This window comes from Hyperolius riggenbachi, chromosome 4 (genome assembly GCF_040937935.1).
Source record: "Hyperolius riggenbachi isolate aHypRig1 chromosome 4, aHypRig1.pri, whole genome shotgun sequence".
Classification (NCBI taxonomy): domain Eukaryota; kingdom Metazoa; phylum Chordata; class Amphibia; order Anura; family Hyperoliidae; genus Hyperolius; species Hyperolius riggenbachi.
Window position 1 is genome coordinate 59,502,534 of NC_090649.1, and position 22,475 is coordinate 59,525,008.

The following is a 22,475-nucleotide window of genomic DNA, read 5'->3' on the forward strand; positions in this document are numbered from 1 at the left end:
CTAAGGCATGAATAACGTTGCAAATAAATAAATAAATAAATTGCGTACTTACCTAAGAAGAGGAAAGCCACTGGATCCCGATGAGGCTTCCCTTGCCGTCCTCCAGTCCCCCATCGCTGAGCACGGACCTGCCAGACTGACAAAGGCTTGTTGGCAATCTGATTGATGACATGCTCTCTCTAGGCACTAGCGCTTGCATGAGTACAGCCGCGCCTGTAGATTCCCTCCCCTTTAGTTGGCCATATATGGGGCGACTTGGCGGCCGACTGACCATCTGATTCGATAATCGGATGAAAATCAGTGTCACCAAGAGCATGCTGAATTGGCGATGCGAACAATTATAGGCCGAATTGGTCGCATGTATTGATCGCAAGATGTAGGGCTGACTTATTTTGATCGGGTGTGTGGTGGTAACTTGTGTGATATCGAGACAATTGATGAACACAATGGAACCCTTGGCGCTGTCCCACCTAATGCAAAATGTCCCCCTCCCCCGGTGCTGTATACTTTACCTGTCTGTGTCCACCGCTGGCTCAATCTCCATATACACGCAAATACAACACTCACACCCTATATACAGCAGCACCCACTTGGGGTACGTGTATGAAGTGTACTGGGGAGGGAGAATTCCTGGGGGGGGGGGATTGTTGGGGAAGGCAGCAGATGCAGCGTCACAAGGCCAATTCTCACGAGATTTCAGCATGGAATTGATCGGGAATCGGCCTGTGGTGTATGGGCAGCTGACACATCTCTCTCCAATCAGATTCCATCAGAGAGAGATTTGACTCTAGGTCGATCAGAAGATGTCTGGGCGCCTTTAGGTAAGTATGTGAGTCTTTTGTAGTTATTTATGCCTCGGGATTCTCTTTTTCTCCTGTTTCTATGATGGTTCTCATCAATCCAGATCATGGTAAATCCAGAAAAAAAAGTGGCTTGAGAATACTATTCTTCATCAACACACAATGCTGCTGTAGCATGTTTGCCCAGGCAGTTTTTGAGCCAAACATAATAGAGTCAATTAGCTTGATTGCTGGTAGACAGGGATGGATTTAGGCCAAGGCCAAATAGGCCATGGCCTAGGGCACCAAAGCAGCAGACTAAACTGGTGCAGCATTTGCAAGGTTGCAAATGCAGCAATGCAGGAATATCAGGCAAGCACCTGACTGTGGTACTCTGCTGATAGCCACCTGTGCAGCAGCCACCTTGCTCTCTGTGCACGTTTGCATTGTGGCCAAAGGCTATTGACTTGGACAGCGTTAGAGATGGAGAGGAAAAGGAAGCTTCTGCACTGAAGATGAGCGGAGAAAGGCTGCTGATAAAATGACATTACAAAGCAACAAACAGGTATATTGAAGATAATGGGCAAGAGAAAATAGATTTTTCAAAAAAATAAAAATAAAAAAAATAAATAAAAACAATTTCAAAAAATGTTTAGTTAGGCAAAAATTACTTTAGTGAAAACTCAGGTCTATCTCACAACCTCTTGAGAGGGAATCAGATAACTACCTGGAGGGACACTGGGGAAGAAGAGAACCTTCTGCAAATACTGTAATAACCTTTGAAGGACAAAACCTTCCAGAATGGTAACAATTGCAAATGTTACACTTGTTCATTACCCAATCCAATGAAATTTGTCACCGTTTCATCTTAAAACTACTCATGATCACCGGCATTTACCATTATCTGCATGGGAACTGAAGAGTCTCCTTGGTGGGTGTCAATAATGATGAAGAGCTGCACCTTCTTGTGAGTCTTCAGCAATGTGACGCATGAAAGGACACCAGTCTGCAGACAGGCTATGAACTAATTAGCTGATGGAAGTCCCAGAACAGTTGGACTCAGGGTGTGTAGGCTCAGGAGACACTAATTATGGTTACCATTTTATGGATTTATCCTGGATTTCTTCCTGGTGTTCGTAAAGGTCATATCATCCCAAAAAAGAGAAGAAAACGTTACCGTCTTAAAGAGACTGTAACACATTTTTCAGCCTTAGTTCTTCTATCCTATAAGTTCCTATGCCTGTTCTAATGTGCTCTGGCTTACTGCAGCCTTTATTAATTGCACTGTCTCTGTAATAAATCTTATCTCCTTTCCTCTGTCGTGTCGGGCTAAGGCTTGAATGTGTGGAATGTGCTGTGCTGCTTGTGATTGGATAGAAGCGATACACACCCTCTGCAGGCTCCCTGCACACTCTGTATGACTCACACACTCTGTTTATGTGAGCCTATCACAAGCTGCTTAGTTTGTTTGTAAACACTGCCTAAAACTGTTAATTACAAGCCAGGATTGCAGCAGAGAGTGGCAGAAACAGCACAGAGGGGCACAGGAGAGAATAAGGAATAGAATGGTATGCTTTTTAGTGTAAGAATTTAGAGTACAGATTCTCTTTAAGATGCTGTGATCCAGCTTTTAGTTAAGGGTGTCCAGAAGATGTCATGTGATCATTTCCTGCTCAGGCATGTCAACCTCTGATGGTCCTTTTACAGTAGAAGGAATAGGATTCATTGAGTTAAGCTACAAGTCTGAACTACAGAGTTCACAGAGTTCACATTTGAATTGCCATCAGAATTAAAAAAACAACAACAACAAAACAAAACAAAAAACGAGACCTCCCATTTAAGGTGATTGGACAAAGTCATGGAAATAACTCCTTTTTGTCTTGCAAGATGTTTGAAGGTTTTACATCAAACACATTGTAGGTTTGTAGGTAGAAGTCATGTTTCAGAATTAGAAGTTGGATGAATGAGACTGAAAGGTAAGATTCCTGTGAATGTTAATTTCAATGCGATGGTCTATTTTATCACTTCATTCTATCTGAATGACTATAGTCATCCAGATAGAGGCTGTTGAAGTCTAACTGGATGCGTATACGTGTCCAGTGTTAGGCCCCGTTCACACTGCACGCGTTTCCAGCCGCGTTTTGGAAAGGTGTGCAGGTGGCCGACACGCACAACATCAGACATTGCATAGAGTGCAATGTCTGATGTTCACACTGCATGCGTTCCGGACCTGTGCGGTCCGGGAACGCATGCTGCATGCATTTTTTGTAAAAACGCATGGCTGTCCCATTCACTTTTCAGTGATGGGATCAGCCACGCAACGCACTCAAACGCGGATGGCGTGCGTTCGTACGCGTTGCGGTCCGCACGCGTTCCGCACGCATGGCCATCCGCGTTTGTGATGTGAACAGGGCCTTACTGTGGTGGGTGCCCATGCATGCGTACTCCCGCCATGCGTTCCTGGCGGCATTTTCAAGGTGGCAATTGGTGAAGGGGAACAAGTGCCCTGAGCCAATCGCAGTGCCTGGAATGAGTGGACAAAACCCCGTTTAGGGGCCATATTTATTCATAATCGTGAAAGTAAAAGTAAGTGTAAAAAAATAAATTGAACACATCCTGGTAACCCCATCTAGTGGCGAAAAACAAAGTTACAGTCACAATACATTTTTATTAATAAATTAATAAAATGAATCCCTTGCAAAGTTTGTAATTATTGGCTGGATACAAAAAAAATCCAAATAATATATTGTCGCCATATATTGTACAAGGGACATCATTTAAATGTCGTGATAACAGGACAAATGGGCAAATAAAATGGGTGGGCTTTATTTATAGTAGCATTGCTTATTTTAAAAGTCTAGGGGATTGAATTTGAGAAAAAGTGTATTTTTTTTCTTTTTTTTCCCTATTTTTTTCCCTCTAAAATGCATAGAAAATAAAGTATTTACTGAAAACATGTATCACCCACAAAAAAAAAAACTAACTTGTGGCAAAAAAAACCAAGACATAGATCGTTCAGATGCAAGAATCATTAACCTTCTGGGGTCAGCCTGTAGTAAATCCTATGCCGCACATGTGGCTGCTTAACTCTGATGTGGCGTAGGATTTACGCTGCCTGCTCATTCCGTTCCCGCCACAATTGTGCGCACCCGAGAGGGATGATTAAGCTGTCATAAGACAGCTGATATCTCCCCTCAGTGATCAGGAGCCATGGCGATTGGCTTCTGATCACGTGATCACTACGATCGCTGGCCGATCTTAGTGATCACTATTAAAACAGCAGCGGTAGGAGGGGAAGAAGAGGATCCACTCACCTTCCTGACAGTTCCCTGGTGATCGTCGCTCCCCTCCGCTCTGGCCGGCACCCCTGCTCGCTCTGACTCTAATGTCGGGTCCCGGCTTGATGATGTCATCAAACCGGGACCCGGAACTTAAGAGTCAGTGCGAGCAGAGATGCCGACCAGAGCGGAGGGGGCTAGAGCTGCTCATTGCAGGACCCAGGGAGGTGAGTAAAGGCTGCTGGCTGTACTGGGAGTGGGGACACCTGGCTGTATTGGGGACAGCAATGCATAGCTATCTATACTGGGGATCCGGCTGCTTGACCCCCAAACACTCCCCTTTCCCCCTGCATGTAAAATACACTGGTCCTTAAGGGGTGTGTTAGGCTGCCGGTCCCCAGAAGGTCAAGTTATGTCCAAATGAATGGGAGGAGCGCTGACAGGTGAAAATGGCTCTTGGCCGTAAGGGTAAAATGGCCTGTAGGCTGAAGTGGTTAAAAAAAACATACAGTATTTTCATCTGAACACCAGTATTCTTATCTACAAGATGTTTTGACACTAGCACAAGTGACTTCCTGACTTTAAATAAAGGGAAGGTAATTGTAACGATTGGTGTTAGCAAGCACAGATTTTCTGATTATTGGTGATCTGCAGTATCACCAATAATACAGATGTTATACCTGATTATGTGGTGATCTGCAGAATCACCAATAATACAAGTATAGCAAGACACAGGTCACTCAGGTGTAAGATAGTGTTTTGGTGCAACAGTAAATATTGGAGGAGATACCCACTATCCCAGAGGGGCTGGTAGAAGGGGGTATCTCTAAGGAACACAGTACTCAGTACCCCAGCAGGCTGGAGACTCAGAGCAATGGTGATAGTTTCACCCGAGGAGCGGGTGATACACAGTGAGACAATGTAGAGTGATCACTCGAGGGGCGAGTGATTCAGACTGTACTGCAGCAGGTGATTCCCTGAGGGGCAGGAGATCCCAACAGTGCTGTATTAACTAGTCACCTGAGGAGCAGGTGATTAAGACTGTACTGCAGCTATCAACCTGAAGAGCAGTTGATTAAGACTGTACTGCAGCTAGCAACCTGAGGAGCAGGTGATTCAGACTATACTGCAGCTATCTGAGGAGCAGATGATTCAGACTATACTGCAGCTATCTACCTGAGGAGCAGGTGATAACTAAACTGAGAGTCCCTCACCAGGACTAAGCTCCCTGGTGAGGGCAGAAGAGTCAGACAAGCAGGTTCGGCAACACACGGACAGATACGGTACAGAGACAGGAAGCTAAATCAGAGTAGTAGTTCAGGCAGAGTCGGCAACTTATATCAGATAGGCAAAGGTACTGAATCAGAGAGCAGAAGAATAGTCAAACTAGCAGAAGGTCATAACAAATAATACAATTCAATTAGTACTTTAGGCTATCAACAGAATCTGGCTAAGTGTGGATCCCCAGCTCCAGCTGGTTCTTTCTAGCACACTTTGGGATCTGACTAGGTCTGAGTGCTAACATGTAGCATAAGCAACAGCAGACGCGGAACAACTGACAGTCAGGTCCTATATATACTAAACGCGCTCCACAGCGCCGCCCCAGTCACTCAGCCAATCCAGAGCATAGCTGGAGTCAGCAGACTGAGTGATCAGCTGACTCCCTTTCTAGATGCATAAAGGTCCTTTCGCGCGCGTCGCCCTAAGTCTATGAGCGATAGGACTAGGCAAAGCACCAGCATGTAACTGTGTGGCGGAAACCGCCGGCTGCGACGCGGAGATAGCCGCCATGCCGCTTGCTGCGGCGGTATCTCTGCTATCCATTACAGTAATACCTATCAATGTTTTGTGTTAGTTGTGTTAGTCAAAGTTCACTTTATTTGGCTTGAAACACCTCCACAAATTACTTGTACTAATGGTAAAGGTACAGATTCAGTATTGTTCAGTTAACTTGTGGAAACCTGCGCATACATTTATATAATTTAAACAATTTGCATCAAACTCTATCAGCAGCTGTTTTTGTCATCCTAGTTCAGTTAATTTCAAAGCCCCTGAACATAGCACAAAAATTCCCGAGGAGGTAGGAGGCTCCTATAGACACATGTACCATTGCCAAGTGTACAAAAAATATTTGTTTCTGTGAATAAAACTTTAAACTTTGGCAGAAAACCGTGTTTTTAAATGGGGCAGGAGGGAGTGGTGGATGCAGTGGTTTTTCACTTGTTTTCACTTTCACGTGTTTTCTTCCCCCCTGAAAAAGTTTAAAAGTTTTGAAATTTTAACCGACAGTATTCATTTAAAGGGGGGAGAGGAGGCAGTGTGGAGTCTTTCTTAATCTTCCAACTGCATCATTATCCAAACGTGCTACTAAAACTCACTATGCATATCCCTTTCAGTTCTAGTTTTGTTTCTGGCATTTTGTCTACTGTGTAAATAAAGATAAGAACGATAGGGTTTTACGTGAATCCCTTGTGTCTTGCAGCATTGGAGCGGTGTCGGAGGTGGCTGCGGGAGGCGTCATCGGAACAGGAACTCACAATACAGGAATCAACCATGGCATTCTGGCTACTCAGGTAGGAGAAATACTCATCTGTTGCTAGAGTTCAAGTACAACACTGTCTAATAATGAGCTGCTCCACCTTTAGCTCTGATCACAAATATTGGCATGGACTCTTCTTGGCATGGACTCAACAAGATGATAATACCGTTGGTGGAGAATGTTGGCCCATGCTGACATAATGGCAACTAGTTGTGTCAGATTAGATGGTGGCATTTCCAAGCTTTTACGTGATCTTTCAACTTCGTCCCACAAATGCTCAATAGGATTGAGGTCAGGAGACTGAGTTGGCCATGGAAGCAGGTTCAACTCTGATTGATGTAAATCCTAAAAGAGTTGTAATTTCAAAGATGATAGCACCAGCTGTTCTTGCATCAACAATCATCTCTCAGTCACTTAAATCTTTCGTCCTACCCATTTTGACATTAACCTCCACGTAACTGCGTCTTCTAAGCTGAGCGATTCTTATATAGGCAACTCTACCTTCTTAGATCAATCTACATCACTGTTTCCTGTCAAATAATTAACTTTTACTCATGTACATATGTATGTATATATATATATATATATATACTGGAAGCATTATTGTGGGGAAAACATTTCTCAGCTTTTATTTACATTTTGGCAAGGAAGGCCGCAATAGCAGTATAGAGGGTGCTATTGTGACCAGGAACGCAAAGAATCACTTGCGTTCCCAGCCTGTCGGCACCTGTTGCCGAAACTGGAAGTAGCCGCCGGTGGGGACAGGAGGATCGGAACGAGGCTGCGAGGGCACCGGACAGCTGTAGGGGGCTGAGTGAAGCCCCAGGTGAGTAAAACCCATTTTTTTGTGTGACTTAATTGTCCCTTTAAGGTCATTCCGCCCACCACGAAAGGTGAGGCAAAATCTGATTTGCCAGCTACAGTCCTAAAATTTCCCAAACATCTGCGTATCCAGATTCATCTTGAAGGCTCATAAGAATAAAGGGTTCACTGTTGCTCCAAACCTACCCCCCCCCCCCCCCCCCAAATGATGCTCTTCTCCAACACAATGTGAATTTAACTACACTTGGCAAAATCCTAATCAAGATCACATATTTGCATGTCCAACGCCTCCATTTTGTTTATAGAGGTCATAAATGTGCATCATAAATTCCGCTAAATAAAACTTATGTGTGGCGTTTGCCCCCATTTCTTTTCCAAAAACTAATTTTCCCCGGGATTAGCGACGGCAGCGATTCTTCTCTATGCAGATCTCGTTCCATCATACGTCCACAGTCATTTTTATTCTCTGGTTTATGGCGCACGGGGCATGAAGTAATAAGATTGCTTTGTGATTACAGCGCTGTAAAAGTTTTTCCTCTCCTTTTGTTCGCAAGCTTTTAATGCGCTGGGAGTTGAAGTGGGGTCACGCTGTTTTCAGTGGGAGGACGGCAAATGAGGCCTGCTGATTGAATCTCTAGTGGTGGTTATTACTGAGATTTTATATAACCGATTGAAGTGCTCGTCCTTCGCCGAGCTCGGCCACATTTGGCTCCGGATGAGGTTTGAGCAACAGGATTTTTATTTCCTTCTGCAAATTGGAAGAACAATACAATAATAAACAATCCTTCTAAATGAGGATGATTAAATACAGTGATTGACGTACCTCCCTGTAACTCAGCGTTTCCTCTCTCCCCTTCATACTGATGCTTTCCCGCCCTATTTCCATGCTCATATCTCTCCAGTCTCTATCAGATTGCTCACATCTAGGGATTCTCATTTGAATTTCCAATCGGAATTGGGAAAAACGGAATTCCGCAGAAATGCGATTTACTGCAACTCAGTAATTTTAGCTGAATCACAGAACTCGAAAGCATTGGAGCAAACAGAGAATGCATGCTAAAATGAACTTTGGACCAATCACAAAACTTCTGTTTTACTGATTTCCGTCTTTTGTTGTTGTTGCTTTTTTTTAATTTTTTGCATTCTCTGATAGTGTACTTCATTCTACTATTAGTCACTACAGGGCCTCTTTAAGACTTTGTTTGCGATAGGTGTCTTATATCTGGTGAAAGTACAGTGAGGGTGCCAGGGCCCACCCAATGTGCTGGCAGGGCCGCCGCCAGCTAAGCCGCTTGGGGCCTCACACTCTGCTGGACCCTGTGCTGGCCGCTTCATGTTCTGGCGGCTGCTCACATGTGCTGGCTGCAGGCCAGAGGTTCACTCACCAGCACACCGCATTCCAGTGCTGACGTCACTCTTTGCTCCCCGTTGTTCTCCGCCTCTGCTTTGTCTGTAGGTAGAGCAGGGCTACAAGAAAATGGCTGCCGATGTCCACAAATGCGGACATCGGCGGCAATTTTTTGTATGTAGGTGGGGAGCAGCGGAGAGAGAAGAGTGACTGGAACGTGGGAGGCTGGTGAGTGAGCCTGCACCAGCTGACTTCCTATACTAAGGGCACCTATGCCTGATTTCCTATGCACCACCTATACCTGGCTACAGGCTACTTATACTGGGGCACCACCTATACCTGGCTACCTATACTGGGGCACCACCTATACCAGGCCACCTATACTGGCGGCAACTATCCCAGGCTATCTATACTGAGGCATCAGCTATAGCTGGCTACCTATATTTGGGGCACCTATACCTGGTTATCTACACTAGGGGCACCTATGCCTAGCTACCTACAGTGCTGCTTGGATACCCCTTTTCAAAATCCGGATTGGATCCGGATGCCCAGATATCTGATCCGGGTCGGATATCTGAGTTCAAAATTTTCCAATCCGAATCTGAATCAGATATCCGACTCCAGTATCCGGGCTATACGGGCAAATTCAGATATCTGGATAGAAAAACCGGAAGTGGCCCTTAAATTGCTTCAAAAACGTTTTTTAGGGTAAATGTAGCATCATTATTTTTTAAAGGGAAATACTAATTGATGATGTGGGGACTTAAAACCCCCCCCCCCCATTAGGCTGTCAATTAACATCAGGACTAGGTTCCAGACAGCGGTTGTGCGGCCCACATTGTGTCAAAAGTCCAACCGCACAACTGGGACATGGCAGTTTTCAGCCCAGACACCTCCAAAAAATTATGCAGCAATTGTGGTTTGGGTTAAATATAGGTGGTATCAGCACAGCAGCAGTGGCCTGTGGCACCCTGGCGGTGGGAGCAGCAAAGGCAGCAGGAGCAGGGCATTGCAGCAGCAGCAGGTGTAACGTCTGCCAGGAGCATGCCGGACGTGGCACTTGGCAGTGGCACTTGGCATGTGGCACTTGGCACGTGGCACTTGGCACTTTGCACTTGGCACTCTACACATGGCACGTGGCACTTTGCACTTGGCACGTGGCACTTTGCACTTGGCACGTGACAGTTGGCACTTTGCACATGGCACTTTACACTTGGCACGTGGCACTTTGCACTTGGCACTTTGCACTTGACACGTGGAACTTTGCACGTGCCACGTGCCAAGTGCAAAGTGCCACATGCAAAGTGCCCCGTGCCAAGTGCAAAGTGCCACATGCCAAGGGCCACGTGCCATGTGCAAAGTGCCACGTGCAAAGTGCCAAGGGCCACGTGCAAAGTGCAAAGTGGCAAGTGCCACGTGCAAAGTGCCACATGCAAAGTGCCATGTGCCAAGTGCCATGTGCCACGTGCCAAGGGCAACGTGCCAAGGGCCATGTGCAAAGTGCCACATGCCAAGAGCCAAGGGCCATGTGCCAAGGGCCACGTGCTGAGTGACAGTCAGACAGCAGAGGAGAAGACACTAACTGTCACAATGGCACTGCTCAGCAGCACAGCAGTTCTGTAGTAAGCTAACACAGTAGTACTACTACTCAAACAACTACTAGCACTGACTGCAGTACTACAGTGCTAACTACACAATAACACAGTAATCCTATTCCCTAATCCCTAACCTATACTGTAGCTAGCTAAGGCTAATAGGTGGCCAGCAGGCAGCAGTTGGCCTGGTCTGTGCACAGCACACACACAGACACATAGCAGCTGCAGCAGCCCTGCAGCACACACTCTGACTGTCACACAATGAAATCAAGCTAATTAACAATACAACAATAGTGTAGTGATAGTGAAGGGGTTAATCACTGAACAGCTTTAGGTTTATCACTGTGTACAGCACTTGCTAGGCCAGCAGCTCTGGAGCATGTCTCTCAGTGAGCATTCATAAGCAAAGACGAGATTTCCTATCATGGCAGCCCTCCTAATTATACCTGGGGGCCTGGCCAGGGTTCCTTTCTGTGATTGGGTGCCAGGGTTTAGGTTGAGAGCCCTCTGATTGGCTCAATGAGGTCAGGTGGGGCTGGCCAGGGTTCCCCTCTGTGATTGGTTGCTAGGGCTTCTGCTGGGAGCCCTCTGATTGACTCAATGACGTTCTGGGCATCATCCACTTACTTACAGTATCTCAATAGTTGGATTTCTGCGGATATCCGCATTGCCAGCTAACTATCCACAGATAGCTATCCGGATTTCTACAGAAATCCGGATTCTGAATCCGAATCAGATAGCTGAAAAAAGGTTGGATATTCGGGTTACCCGGATATCCGGAATCTGGATGAGCAGCCCTGGCTACCTATACTGGGGAAACCTATGCCTGCATACCTATACTTAAAGCACCTATACCTGGCTAAGGTAGGGCAGGGGGATGAGCTGACACAGAGGGGGACAAGAGGTGACACAGGGGGACAAAAGAGGCATAGGGGGAACAAAGGGGGACAAAAGAGGCACAAGTAGAACAGAGATGAGACGGGACATGAGGTGACATAGATGAGTACAAAAGAGGCACACACTGAGGTGACACAGAGGGAGACAAAAGAGGCACAGGGAGAAAAAAGGGGGACAAAATAGAATGGATTCAGGATAAAACGAACCTACAGTCCTAACTCATTGTTAACCTGAGACTATCTGTATTTTGCTAGTATTTGGCTCCACCCACAACACACCATGGCCATGCCCACTTTTTCGCTGTGTCCCCCTGTGTGCCACTTTCTTTGGTTTCTGAGCTACGCACATGTTTCTTCCCTTCACGCATGGGAAGAGCCGGGACAAGGTCTTCCAGCACTAACCTCCCTAGCGGTATGGACAGAAATGTCCGTTCAAAAAAACATGCTGTGAACAGTATAAACATGCATACACATCAATACTCTCCTGCACTGTATACTAGACCCTTGCTTGACACATTTTGGCAAGTTACAGGGAAAAAAAAGTTTTAAAAATACATTTTATCACTGTTTGCACAGAAATCCTGGGGAAATTGAACGCTGGGAAGGTTAAAGGCTGAGACACCAAAGTGCGCCCCTCCATCCCTCCCACCCCAGCCGTCACACACTGATTGCTATTAGACTAAGAGGTGCCCCCGGGGCCTCCAACCTCCCCAACACCTTAATCTCTAATTATCTGGCTTGCAGCAGTCACTGCCATGTATCCCCTTTTCTTATTTCTCTCTGCTTCTAACACAATAGGGGAATGATAGCTGAGAGAGTTGTACACTGCGCCCTGAGCCTCTATCGCCTCTGCCCGGCCCTGCGCATGGGCACAGGGGTGGGGTGGCTAGTAGGTGGGCAAAGCAGCCAGTGGCTGGGAGGGGAGTGGAGGCCAGGCCTGATAATGATGTGTGAGGGCCCCAAACTTTCTGATGGTGGCCCTGTTCCCAGCTATGTTAATTGTGCAGTTTGCAGAAATGCAGATAAACTTAACATGCAGTTTGTGCAGATGTAGGTTTTACCGATACTTATTGTATACCTTATTGCATATGACATCTCCACACACTATGCTGACATACTCATTCTTGCAGGTGGTGTCTCTGACAATGATGACGGCATCCGGGGAGATTCTGGAATGTTCAGAGTCCGTGAACGCTGACATCTTTCAGGCGGCGCGGCTGCACCTGGGCTGTCTGGGGGTCATTCTAACTGTCACTCTGCAGTGCAGATCTGCATTCCGCCTGCAGGAAATCCAGTTTTCCTCCACGCTACCAGAGGTATTTCCTATACACTGCTGCATAGCTCCCAACTGTCAGAGGGGACAGACCCTCTTTGGGAACTAAATCCCTCTGTCCCTCTTTTGTTCTAATTTCATGACTTGATGTACAGATTAATGTAAATGTATGGTTTTCTTATACTGAAAAATGTGTTTTAATTTTAAATTGATAAATTATTTAAATTGATATATTTTTCGGACTATAAGACGCTCCTGACCATAAGGCGCAGGTAGGTTTAGAGGACAAAAAAAGGGAAAAAATATACTAAACCTGGTGCATCCATGGTTAAGGGGCATCTTGTGGATTATGCCTCCTTTGTATCTCATGCCCCCTTGTACCTCTTGTGTCTTCCTGTGTCCCACAGTTGTCCACCTCTTTCCCCCTTGTGTGCCCCTTTGTGCCCCTTTGTGCCCCCCTTGTGTCCTCCTCTGCATGGGTACAGTACAGGGAGTCCCGGACATTGTGGCAGGTATTGGTATTGACAGGCGTTCACAAGTCAGGAATTCCCTGCATTTGGACTATAAGATGCAGTGACTTTTTCCCCACTTTTAGGGGAGAAAAGGTGAGTCTTATGGTCCAAAAATACGGTATTTTTTATTTTTAATTGTTAAAATGAGCTAGGTACTGCACAGCAGCCTGTGTGTTACTTCTACAGCACTCGGAGCACTTCCATCATATCGCATCGCACCATGGCCTGTCTCATAGAGCCTAATGGCTACTCCAACGAGCTGCAGCGGGGAGAGCACCGCTCTGCCATGCCACATGTGTGACAGGGGCCTAAATATGTAAATTCTATGTGCAGTACACACTCCTGTAATGTACTGTAGCCTCTACTTCCTTACATGTGCTGCCCTCCTCCTCCCTTTGAGCTCCCCTCTGCCATGTGCAGACCCCCCATGTGTGATCTTCATGGCTTACATGCGCAAAATACTTTTATTTATCTGGCCTGCCCAATTGGATAGTAGGGACCCTGGCGTCTGTTTCCTTTACAGAAATCTGGCCTACTTCCTCCCTTCTCTGCTTGGAACTAGAACCATACCACCACTGCCATGTTCAGTGGGTCCTAGCTCTCACACATATCCCACCTATCATTAGTCTATATGAGCTGGATCCCATTGGGACTAGCTCCGAGTGTGGGACACAAAAGTCTAGAAGGGTAAGAGCTCACATATCCATTATTTACTGTAAGGGAACATTACAGGGCAGGGCTGGTTTTATGAAAAGGCTACAAAGGCTTGAGCCTTGGGTGGCTGCTGCCCAATGGGGCACCTGAACATGGAAAAGAAAAGTTGAAAAAGTTAAACTGATGCTCAAGGGAGTTTTCATGAAAGAATGGGCCTGATGTACATGAATGATATGCATGGAAGAGGGGGCTGCAGATGGAATGGGGGGCTGCATACTTGGATGATACACATGGAAGAGGGGGCTGCACATTGAATGGGAGAGGCTCCGCTGCACAAGAAAGGGAAATCACAACACACTTGGCCTAGGAGCACAGGAAGTATAAATCCAGCCTTGATACAGGAAAGTGATGATCTAGTGAGCACTAGCTAGATAATGTATTTTTTGAAACAAGACTTAGATAGGCTTTGGTAGAAAACAATAATTCAATTCGCCTACCTTATTTGTATGTGTGTAAACACACAGCTACTCCATCATAATAGTAACAGAGTCAGACTATCCAAGTGGGAATGTAGAGCCTGTTGCTCAATTAATCACTCACTCAATTAGTGCAGGTGGTGACATTGAGGAACAAGACTTCGAGCTAGATTCACTTGATAACTCATATCACGGCCGTTTTCGCGCGCATATTCGTGTTTGCGCACGATCACAAATTTGCGCACGCAATTGCGAATTATCGCACGCTGTCGATATAGTTTTCATGTGGAAATTCGCGATTGCGTGCGATAATTCGCGATTGCACTCGCACATTCGCGATCGTGCGCAAGCGCGAAAATGTGCGTGAAAACGCCCGTGATATGAGTTATCACAGTTTAGTGAATCAAGCCCTTCCTGTTTCGTGCAGCTGATTTTCTCGTGCAGGAAGATGCAAGTCACAAAGAAGCCCGGACTTCATATACAGTACAGACTTGAAAAGAATGTGCAATTATGCTACTAATTTATAATTATCGCTTCTGGGCATTATATACTTCTGCACATTATATATCTATCATGTGACTCCGAGCATTATATACTTGGCACATGTATCTGGGCATTATGTATCACTAGCTGGACTCCCGGCGTTGCCCGGGTATGTATTTGGCTAATGTTGGCTCTGCCCACTTTTCCTAACCCTAACACACAATTACCTAATGACCAAGTATGTGAGCTTTGGCATCAATAATTTGCATTGAGATTAAACAAATCTGATTGGCCGTTTGTGGCTCCACCCCTTTGTCTGAATTTGAACCCCAGTCACCCAATGACCAACTGTACCAGGTTTAAGGCTTGTGCCATTAACAGTGCAAGAATGGTAGCAATTAAATATTCCCCTCGAAAATCAATAGCTGAATTTTGATTGGCTTGTGTAGGCTCCACCCACTTATCTGAATATTAATCCCAGTCACCAATTGTGCAAAGTTTGAGAACCTTACCATTAAAAGTGTAAGAATTGCTGCAGTTTACATTTTCTCAGTGAAATTTGCATTTGTCTCCGCCTACTGATGACCAGGCATTGCCCGATTATGTATTTTGCAGGTGCTGGCTGCGTCCACTTTTCCTAACCCTAACACACAATTAATCAATTACTCAATGACCAAGTTTGTGAGCTTTGGGGTCTTTGGCATCAGTAACCTGCATTAAAATGAAACAAATCATATTGGCTGTTTGTGGCTCCACCCCCTTTTATAAATTTAAACCCCAGTCACCCAATGATCAACTGTACCAAGTTTGAGGCTTGTGCCATTAACAGTGCAAGAATGGCAGCAATAAAATATTCCCCTGAAAAATCAATAGGTAAATTTTGATTGCCTTTTGTAGGCTCCACCCACTTTTCTGAATATTAACCCCAGTCACCAAAGTTTGTGAGCATTGCGGTGTTTGGCATCAATCATTTGCATTGGAATGAAACAAATCTAATTGGCTGTTTGTGGCTCCTCCCCCTTTCTGAAATTGAACCCTAGTCACCCAATGATCAACTGTACAGGTCTGAGGCTTGTGCCATTAACAGTGCAAGAATGGCAGCAATGTAAATATTCCCCTTGAAAATCAATAGGTTAATTTTGATTGGCTTTTATAGACTCCACCCACTTTTCTGAATATTAATCCCAGTCATCCAGTAACCAACTGTGCAAAGTTTGAGAACCCTACCATTAACAGTGTAAGAATGGCTGCTGTTTACATTTTCCCAGTAAAATTTGTACTTGTCTCCACCCACTTATGACCCGGCATTGCCCGCTTATGTATTTGGCTGGTGTTGGCTGTGCCCACTTTTCTAACGCTAACACACAATTAATCAATTACTCAATTACCAAGTTTGTGATCTTTGTAGTGTTTGGCATCAATAATTTGCATTGAAATGAAACAAATTTAATTGGCTGTTTGTGGCTCCACCCCCTTTCTGAAATTGAACCCTAGTCACCCAATGATCAACTGTACCAGGTTTGAGGTTTGTGCCATTAACAGTGCAAGAATGGCAGCAATGTAAATATTCCCCTTGAAAATCAATAGGTTAATTTTGATTGGCTTTTATAGACTCCACCCACTTTTCTGAATATTAATCCCAGTCACCCAGTGATCACCTGTGGAAAGTTTGAGAACCCTACCATTAACAGTGTAAGAATGGCTGCAGTTTACATTTTCCAGTGAAATTTGTATTTGTCTCCGCCCCCTTTTTGGTTATGGGAATAAAAAGTATCCTATACTTTATTCCAGGTAATGTACTATGTGTGTGCCAAATTTCATTCAAATCCGTTCAGCCATTTTTGCGTGATCGAGTAACAAACATCCAAATATCCAAACTTCCGAACTTTCCCATTTATTATATTAGTAGGATAGTCAAATTTACAGCCTTCTGCAATGAAACTATGGCACTGATTCATTTGCCTAGCACACTTTTTTAGCGAATAAAGAATTATATTTTAAATCCCTATCAAATCAGACGTACTGGCGTATTCTAAGCTTCCCTATCCCATTGGAGATTGAGAGAGACGGCTCTGTAATCTATTGTAATGCATTTTTAATAGACAAAAAATATTAATGCACTTTAGATCATCTGCAGAATTTCAATCTGCTCTGATTTCTCATTTCGGTTTAAATCTGCCCCGGTGTCCCCTCCCCATGTCCCCTGCGCTCCAATATTCATCCCCTCCCCGTGTCCCCTGCGCTCCAATCTTCATCCCCTCCCTGTGTCCCCTGCGCTCCAATCTTCATCCTCTCCCTTTGTCCCCTGCGCTCCAATCTTCCCCAGTCCAATCTACATGTCATTTCACCGGGGTTCTGCCTACATTAACCTGCTGGCTCCATAATTCATCTCCAGCTTTCCATCTCCACCTCGCGCTGACCTCACCACCTCGCCATAACGATACCGCTGTCCTCGCGTCACACGTCCCCTCCTGTCCCCAGAGGAGAGCGGTCACAATGTATTCACCGCATGTAATTCCTGTCTCATTCCTTGTCAACAACTTTCTAATCCCTTCCTTTCAAAGCTGATGGATGTCACGGGCGTACATAGCAATGTTATCCTCACTTCTCTTGCATTTTACTTATAAGGTTTAGGGTTAGAATAGATTTATTTTCCAACGAGCAGTTTTAATAATCCTTAACCTCCTTGGCGGTGTGGTTATTTCAGGATTCTAGGGTCTAAAATCCGTGCAATTTTTCGCTTGCTTTTAGACCATAAAAGCAGGAAAAAAATCATACCGCAATGCCTTGCACTTACTCACCTCCCTGGGATCTAGTGCTGCAATTCTCCCTCCGTCCTCCAGGTGGTGCTGTACCACTATAGTGAAATCGCTGTCTGTCCTCATGATGACAAACAGCTGGTCCTCCCCCCGACCCAATAGACTGTCGTGCATATGATCTTTGAAGACAAGGGAAACAGGAAATTTGGGAAAAGTTCAGCAAAAGTTTGGGCACCGCCATATGGGCCCATTGTAAATGTTGGGAGTCGGGGCTGATATTTATCAGTCGCAGGGGGCACCCAAATTTCCGCTCTTTGCTGATAATTACAATAGGCGCCTATGGCGGTGCCAAAAAATTGAAGTTTTTTTGCTTTTTTTTTTATATATGCAGGCAGCAGGGACAGATAAGGTTAGGCGGTGGGGGGGGGGGAAGGGGATGGGGGTTTTGGTGGCCAGGACAGTTAAGGTTAAGTGCAGGGCAGGAAGGGTTAAGGTTAGGCGTGGGGGGCTGGTTAAGGTTAGGTTAGACATCGGTAATGGGAGGGTTCAGTGTGAGAACAGGCTTAGTTTTAGCTATAATAAAATAAAGGTATGGTATTTAATACCAATAGTTTACTATGATCTTTACACTTTAATAGTAAAATATTGGTAAATGTACCAAAACTCTGCTTTTGGGATTCTACTATTGGAATTACTGGGTGCTCTTTTTTGACATACACAAGATAAGAAGACCCCTTTTAACATAAAAGGCATATGAATACAAGCAGACCATGGGGTACCCACCTTCCAGGACTGACGTTCGCTGTATTTGGTGATAACATTTATGCTAGCTGTTATAATAAAAGTAAAAGCACATTGATTCGTACCATGCAGAACAGAACAAACCCTCATCGAGACATCCAAGGAAGATGAGAGAAATAGATAAACTGAATCTGGATGCTCGACCGGTGAAATTCTGTATTAATGAGGACATCTGAGAGACGGAGACAGTGGGGAAGGCAGATAACAGTGAGCTGGATTCATAGACGGGATAATCAGCTGAGCCATCTCACAGACCTCGCGTGACCCTAACAATTCAGCATTCAGATTCATGAAAAGATCCAGAAACTCGCCCATGGGCTGGACACACGGCAGAGGGTTATCCGAGTTTAGTGGTCAATTGTAGAGCAGCACCAACGTCAACATACGTTACATTAAAGCACACCTGAACTGTGCTTAAAACTGTTGACTTTTTCTTACCTGGGGCTTCTTCCAGTCCCCCGTAGTCTGTGAGGTCCCTCTGCGTCCTCTGGGTGATCTCCATTCTCCCGCTGACAGCTCTGCAAGATGTGTAACTGGAACTTCAGTCCCACCGACTGCACATGCGTGGTTCTGTCCATGCGCCCTTCTCTATTGTGGTCCTGGCGCTGGGAGCGTTCTGCACATGTGCGGTTCAAGAAGGATGCACGGATGGGACCACGCATGTGGACACCGATGGACCTCAAGTGCAGGGGCCTGGAAGAAACCCTATGTAAGCAAAAGTCAACAGTTTTAGGCACAGCTCAGATGTGCTTTAAAGGACAACTATCATTTTTGAAATACATAATGAAATAATTTATACCTCCATGCAGAACAAATCTCTAATGTGTGCTTCTGCTTAAAGTAAACCTGAGATGTAAAGTAAATTAAAAAATATACATACCTGGGGCTTCCTCCAGATCAGTTTAGCCTCATCGGTCCCTCACTGTCCTTTTCGGGCCTTCTGGATTCTCCATGATTTTGCCCGGTAATTCTGCCAGTTGGGGGAAAACTGCGCATGTGCGGCTCGGCTGTGCGAGTGCCCCCAACGCACTCTGCATCTATGTAATACTACTGAGCAGACGCAGGACGCTCCCGGCAATGGGAACGCGAAGGGGGAGCACGCGTGGGTGGACTATACCTGTGCCAACGGGCCCCGCCTGCCGAATTACCGGGGCAAATTGTGGCAAATCCAGGAGGGGAGGACAGCAAAAAACTGATAAGTCGGAACGGGGCTGGAGGAAGCCTCAGGTATGGGATGTATTATTTAATTTACTTTACATCTCAGGTACACTTCTACCCTAAATCCTTTTTTTTAGGTCTGGTCAGCTGTTGCTACTGGTTACCGAAATATCTGAAGTCCCTATCCCCTCTACTGTATGTGCCACCTGGCTGAGAGAACCAAACACGGCAGGTCAGGTGATTTGGGCACACAGATCATCGATTACACTTGGCCCCACCATAGACCAGAATGTAAGTTTGCAGCTGTGGTGCTCCTGGACTGGTGCTTTAGTTGGGGGGCGGGGATAGCATAATGCCTATAGATTCAAATTCAAAAGCCGCTACATTGTTATCTGAGGCCTATCAAATTGTTTTTCCCTTTTCAAGACAACTGGTTGGGATATCCATAATTCACTGTGAACCCATATTTCAAATTAAAGGACAACTGAAGTAAGAAAGATATGGAGGCTGACATATTTATTTTCTTATAAACATGCTGATCTGTTTGGCTGCAGCACTGTCTGAATCACACCAGAAACAAGCATGCAGCTTATCTTGTCAGATCTGACAATAATGTCAGAAACACCAGCTGCATCTGCTTGCCAGGCAACTGATATTGCTTAAAGAGAATCTGTACTCTAATATTCTTACACTAAAAAGCATACCATTCTATTCCTTATTTTCTCCTGGGCCCCTCTGTGCTGTTTCTGCCACTCTTTGCTGCAATCCTGGCTTGTAATTAACAGTTTTAGGCAGTGTTTACAAACAAACTAACCAGCTTGTGATAGGCTCATATAAACAGAGTGTGTGAGTCATACAGAGTGTGCAGGGGGCCTGCAGAGGGTGTGTATCGCTTCTATCCAATCACAAGCAGCCCTGCACATTCCACACATTCAAGCCTTAGCCCGACAGACACGACAGTGGAAAGGAGATAAGATTTATTACAGAGACAGTGCAATTAGGAAAGGCTGCAGTAAGACAGAGCACATTAGCACAGGCATAGGAACTTATAGGATAGAAGAACTAAGGCTGAAAAATGTGTTACAGAGTCTCTTTAAAAAGAAATAAATATGGCAGTCTCCATATACCGCTCACTTCAGTTGTCCTTTAAGGATTAAGAGGTACCAATATATTAAAAAAAAATTCTACGGAACGTGCGTAAGGCACACCAAACCCAAAACTTTCAGGTCGATTATATGTAATGATAGTTTTTTCATTTTGTTCTAATTTAGTGGAGTTTAGACATACAGTACAATATCCCATGCAAAAGATATTTGTTAATCACACAATACAACAATACATGTTCAAGGGTAAAACATTCACCTATAAAGAACCTGACTGTGTATTGGACTCATAGCTGCCGTAGGTATATCAGGCTGCATTTTCCTGGTGCTGCTCACATACAGGGGAAACACCAAACCAAATATTTACAAAAACATTTGCCGACCAAAAGTAACTTTGGATCATTCTCCTGGAAAGATAAATGAATAAGCACAATGTTTTGGGCTCATTTGCTTAGTTGGGTTCTCATTTAGGTTGATGTTCAAATTCTGCATATCGAATTTGGAAGAACAACAACGAATAACATTTGTAAAGGGCTTTTCTCTCGTAGGATTCAAAGCGCAGAAGCATGGTTTAGACCAAAAATTGGTTGACTGGTAAATTGTGGTAAAGAAGAAGAAGTCTGCAAATGCAGGTTAAACAGGTGGCTTTTCAGTCTGGATAAGAATAACTACAGGGATGGAGCTGTCTTTATTGCGTATGGTAGGGAGTTCCAAAGGGTAGGGGCAGCATGACAGAAAGCTCTGGCTCCAAAAGTTTTGAGGTGCACTCTGGGAGTGACCAAGTTTATGAATCCACCTGATCTGAGGTTGTAAGAGGTGTGGGGCATATTAACCATTTCAGGACCAGCCGCCTAACCCCCTTTAAGGACCAGGCATTTTGTGTGGGGGGTGCGCACGTTTGGGGGGGTCAGCCTGCCGGATCCCCTCTGTGGCTGGCTGGGCAGTGTCCCCCCATGGTGGCAGGTGTCACCCCTTTCGCCAGCAGCCATCACTCACCTTCCAGGCTCCAGCAATGAGCCGCAGTAGCCCCTCTCTTCTCCGGCCGGCATCTCAGCTCCTAATGCCGCTTAGTTCCGGGTCGTGGCTTGATGACATTATCAAGCCGGGACCCGGAACTGAGCGGCATTAGAAGCGGAGATGCCGGCCAGAGCAGAGGGGGGCGCCGATCGTCGCTGGAATGGCAGGGAGGTAAGCGGATCCTCTTCTTTCCCCCCGTGCCGCCGTCAAAGTGATCACTACGATCTGCCGGTGTTCGTAGTGATCACGTGATCACGTATGGCTATACGTGATGGCTGCTGATCACTGAGGGGAGATGTCAGCTGTCATATGACAGCTTAATCTCCCCCTCTGGGTGCGCACGATCGCATCGGGAGCGGAAACGCCGGATCAGGCTAGAACAGCCACAAGTGCAGCGTAGAATCTAATGCAGGCGGTCCGGAAGAGGTTAAGCAAGTCCTTCATGTATCCAGGAACCCAAATTGCGTAGGGATGTGAATGTCAGCAGTCTGATCTTGAAGAGTATTCTCCATTTTACAGGTAGCCAGTGCAGTGAGCGAAGAATCAGTTTAATGTAACAGTGGTTTATTAGCAATCTGGCAGAAGCATTCTGTACTAATTGCAGGCAGTACAGGTCCTTATTTAGGAGGCCTGTATATTAGAAGGCATTGTCGTAGTCCAGCCGTGATGAGATGAAGGTGTGAACTAGAATTGGAAGATTCAGTGGGGGAATGAAATGTTTAATTTTTGCAATGTTCCTCAGATGAAAGTAGGACACCACACTTCAGCACCATTTCAGCACCGGACAAGCGGAGAGCATCAGGAGGAGTTCACTTACTTCCACTTCACAGCGCCTTTCATGTGACTCTGATACTTCCTACTTCCGGCTTTGGAAGGAGGAAGAGTTGGGTCATGTGAAACGCACAATAAAGCACAAGTATGTGAATTCTTCCTGAGGCGGCCTGCTTGTCTGGTACAGAAATGGTGCAGAAGTGAGAATTTG

General features: G+C 45.4%; 1 protein-coding gene across 1 annotated transcript in view; it reads left to right on the plus strand.

The window, feature by feature from the left end:
• Nucleotides 1-22,475, plus strand: part of LOC137504649 (L-gulonolactone oxidase-like) — a 238,772-nt gene that overhangs the window by 73,626 nt on the left and 142,671 nt on the right. Inside the window, exons 5-6 of the mRNA XM_068233231.1 lie at nt 6,540-6,630; nt 12,388-12,573. Coding sequence (XP_068089332.1) covers nt 6,540-6,630; nt 12,388-12,573 — 277 coding nt within the window. The remainder of the gene's footprint in view (nt 1-6,539; nt 6,631-12,387; nt 12,574-22,475) is intronic.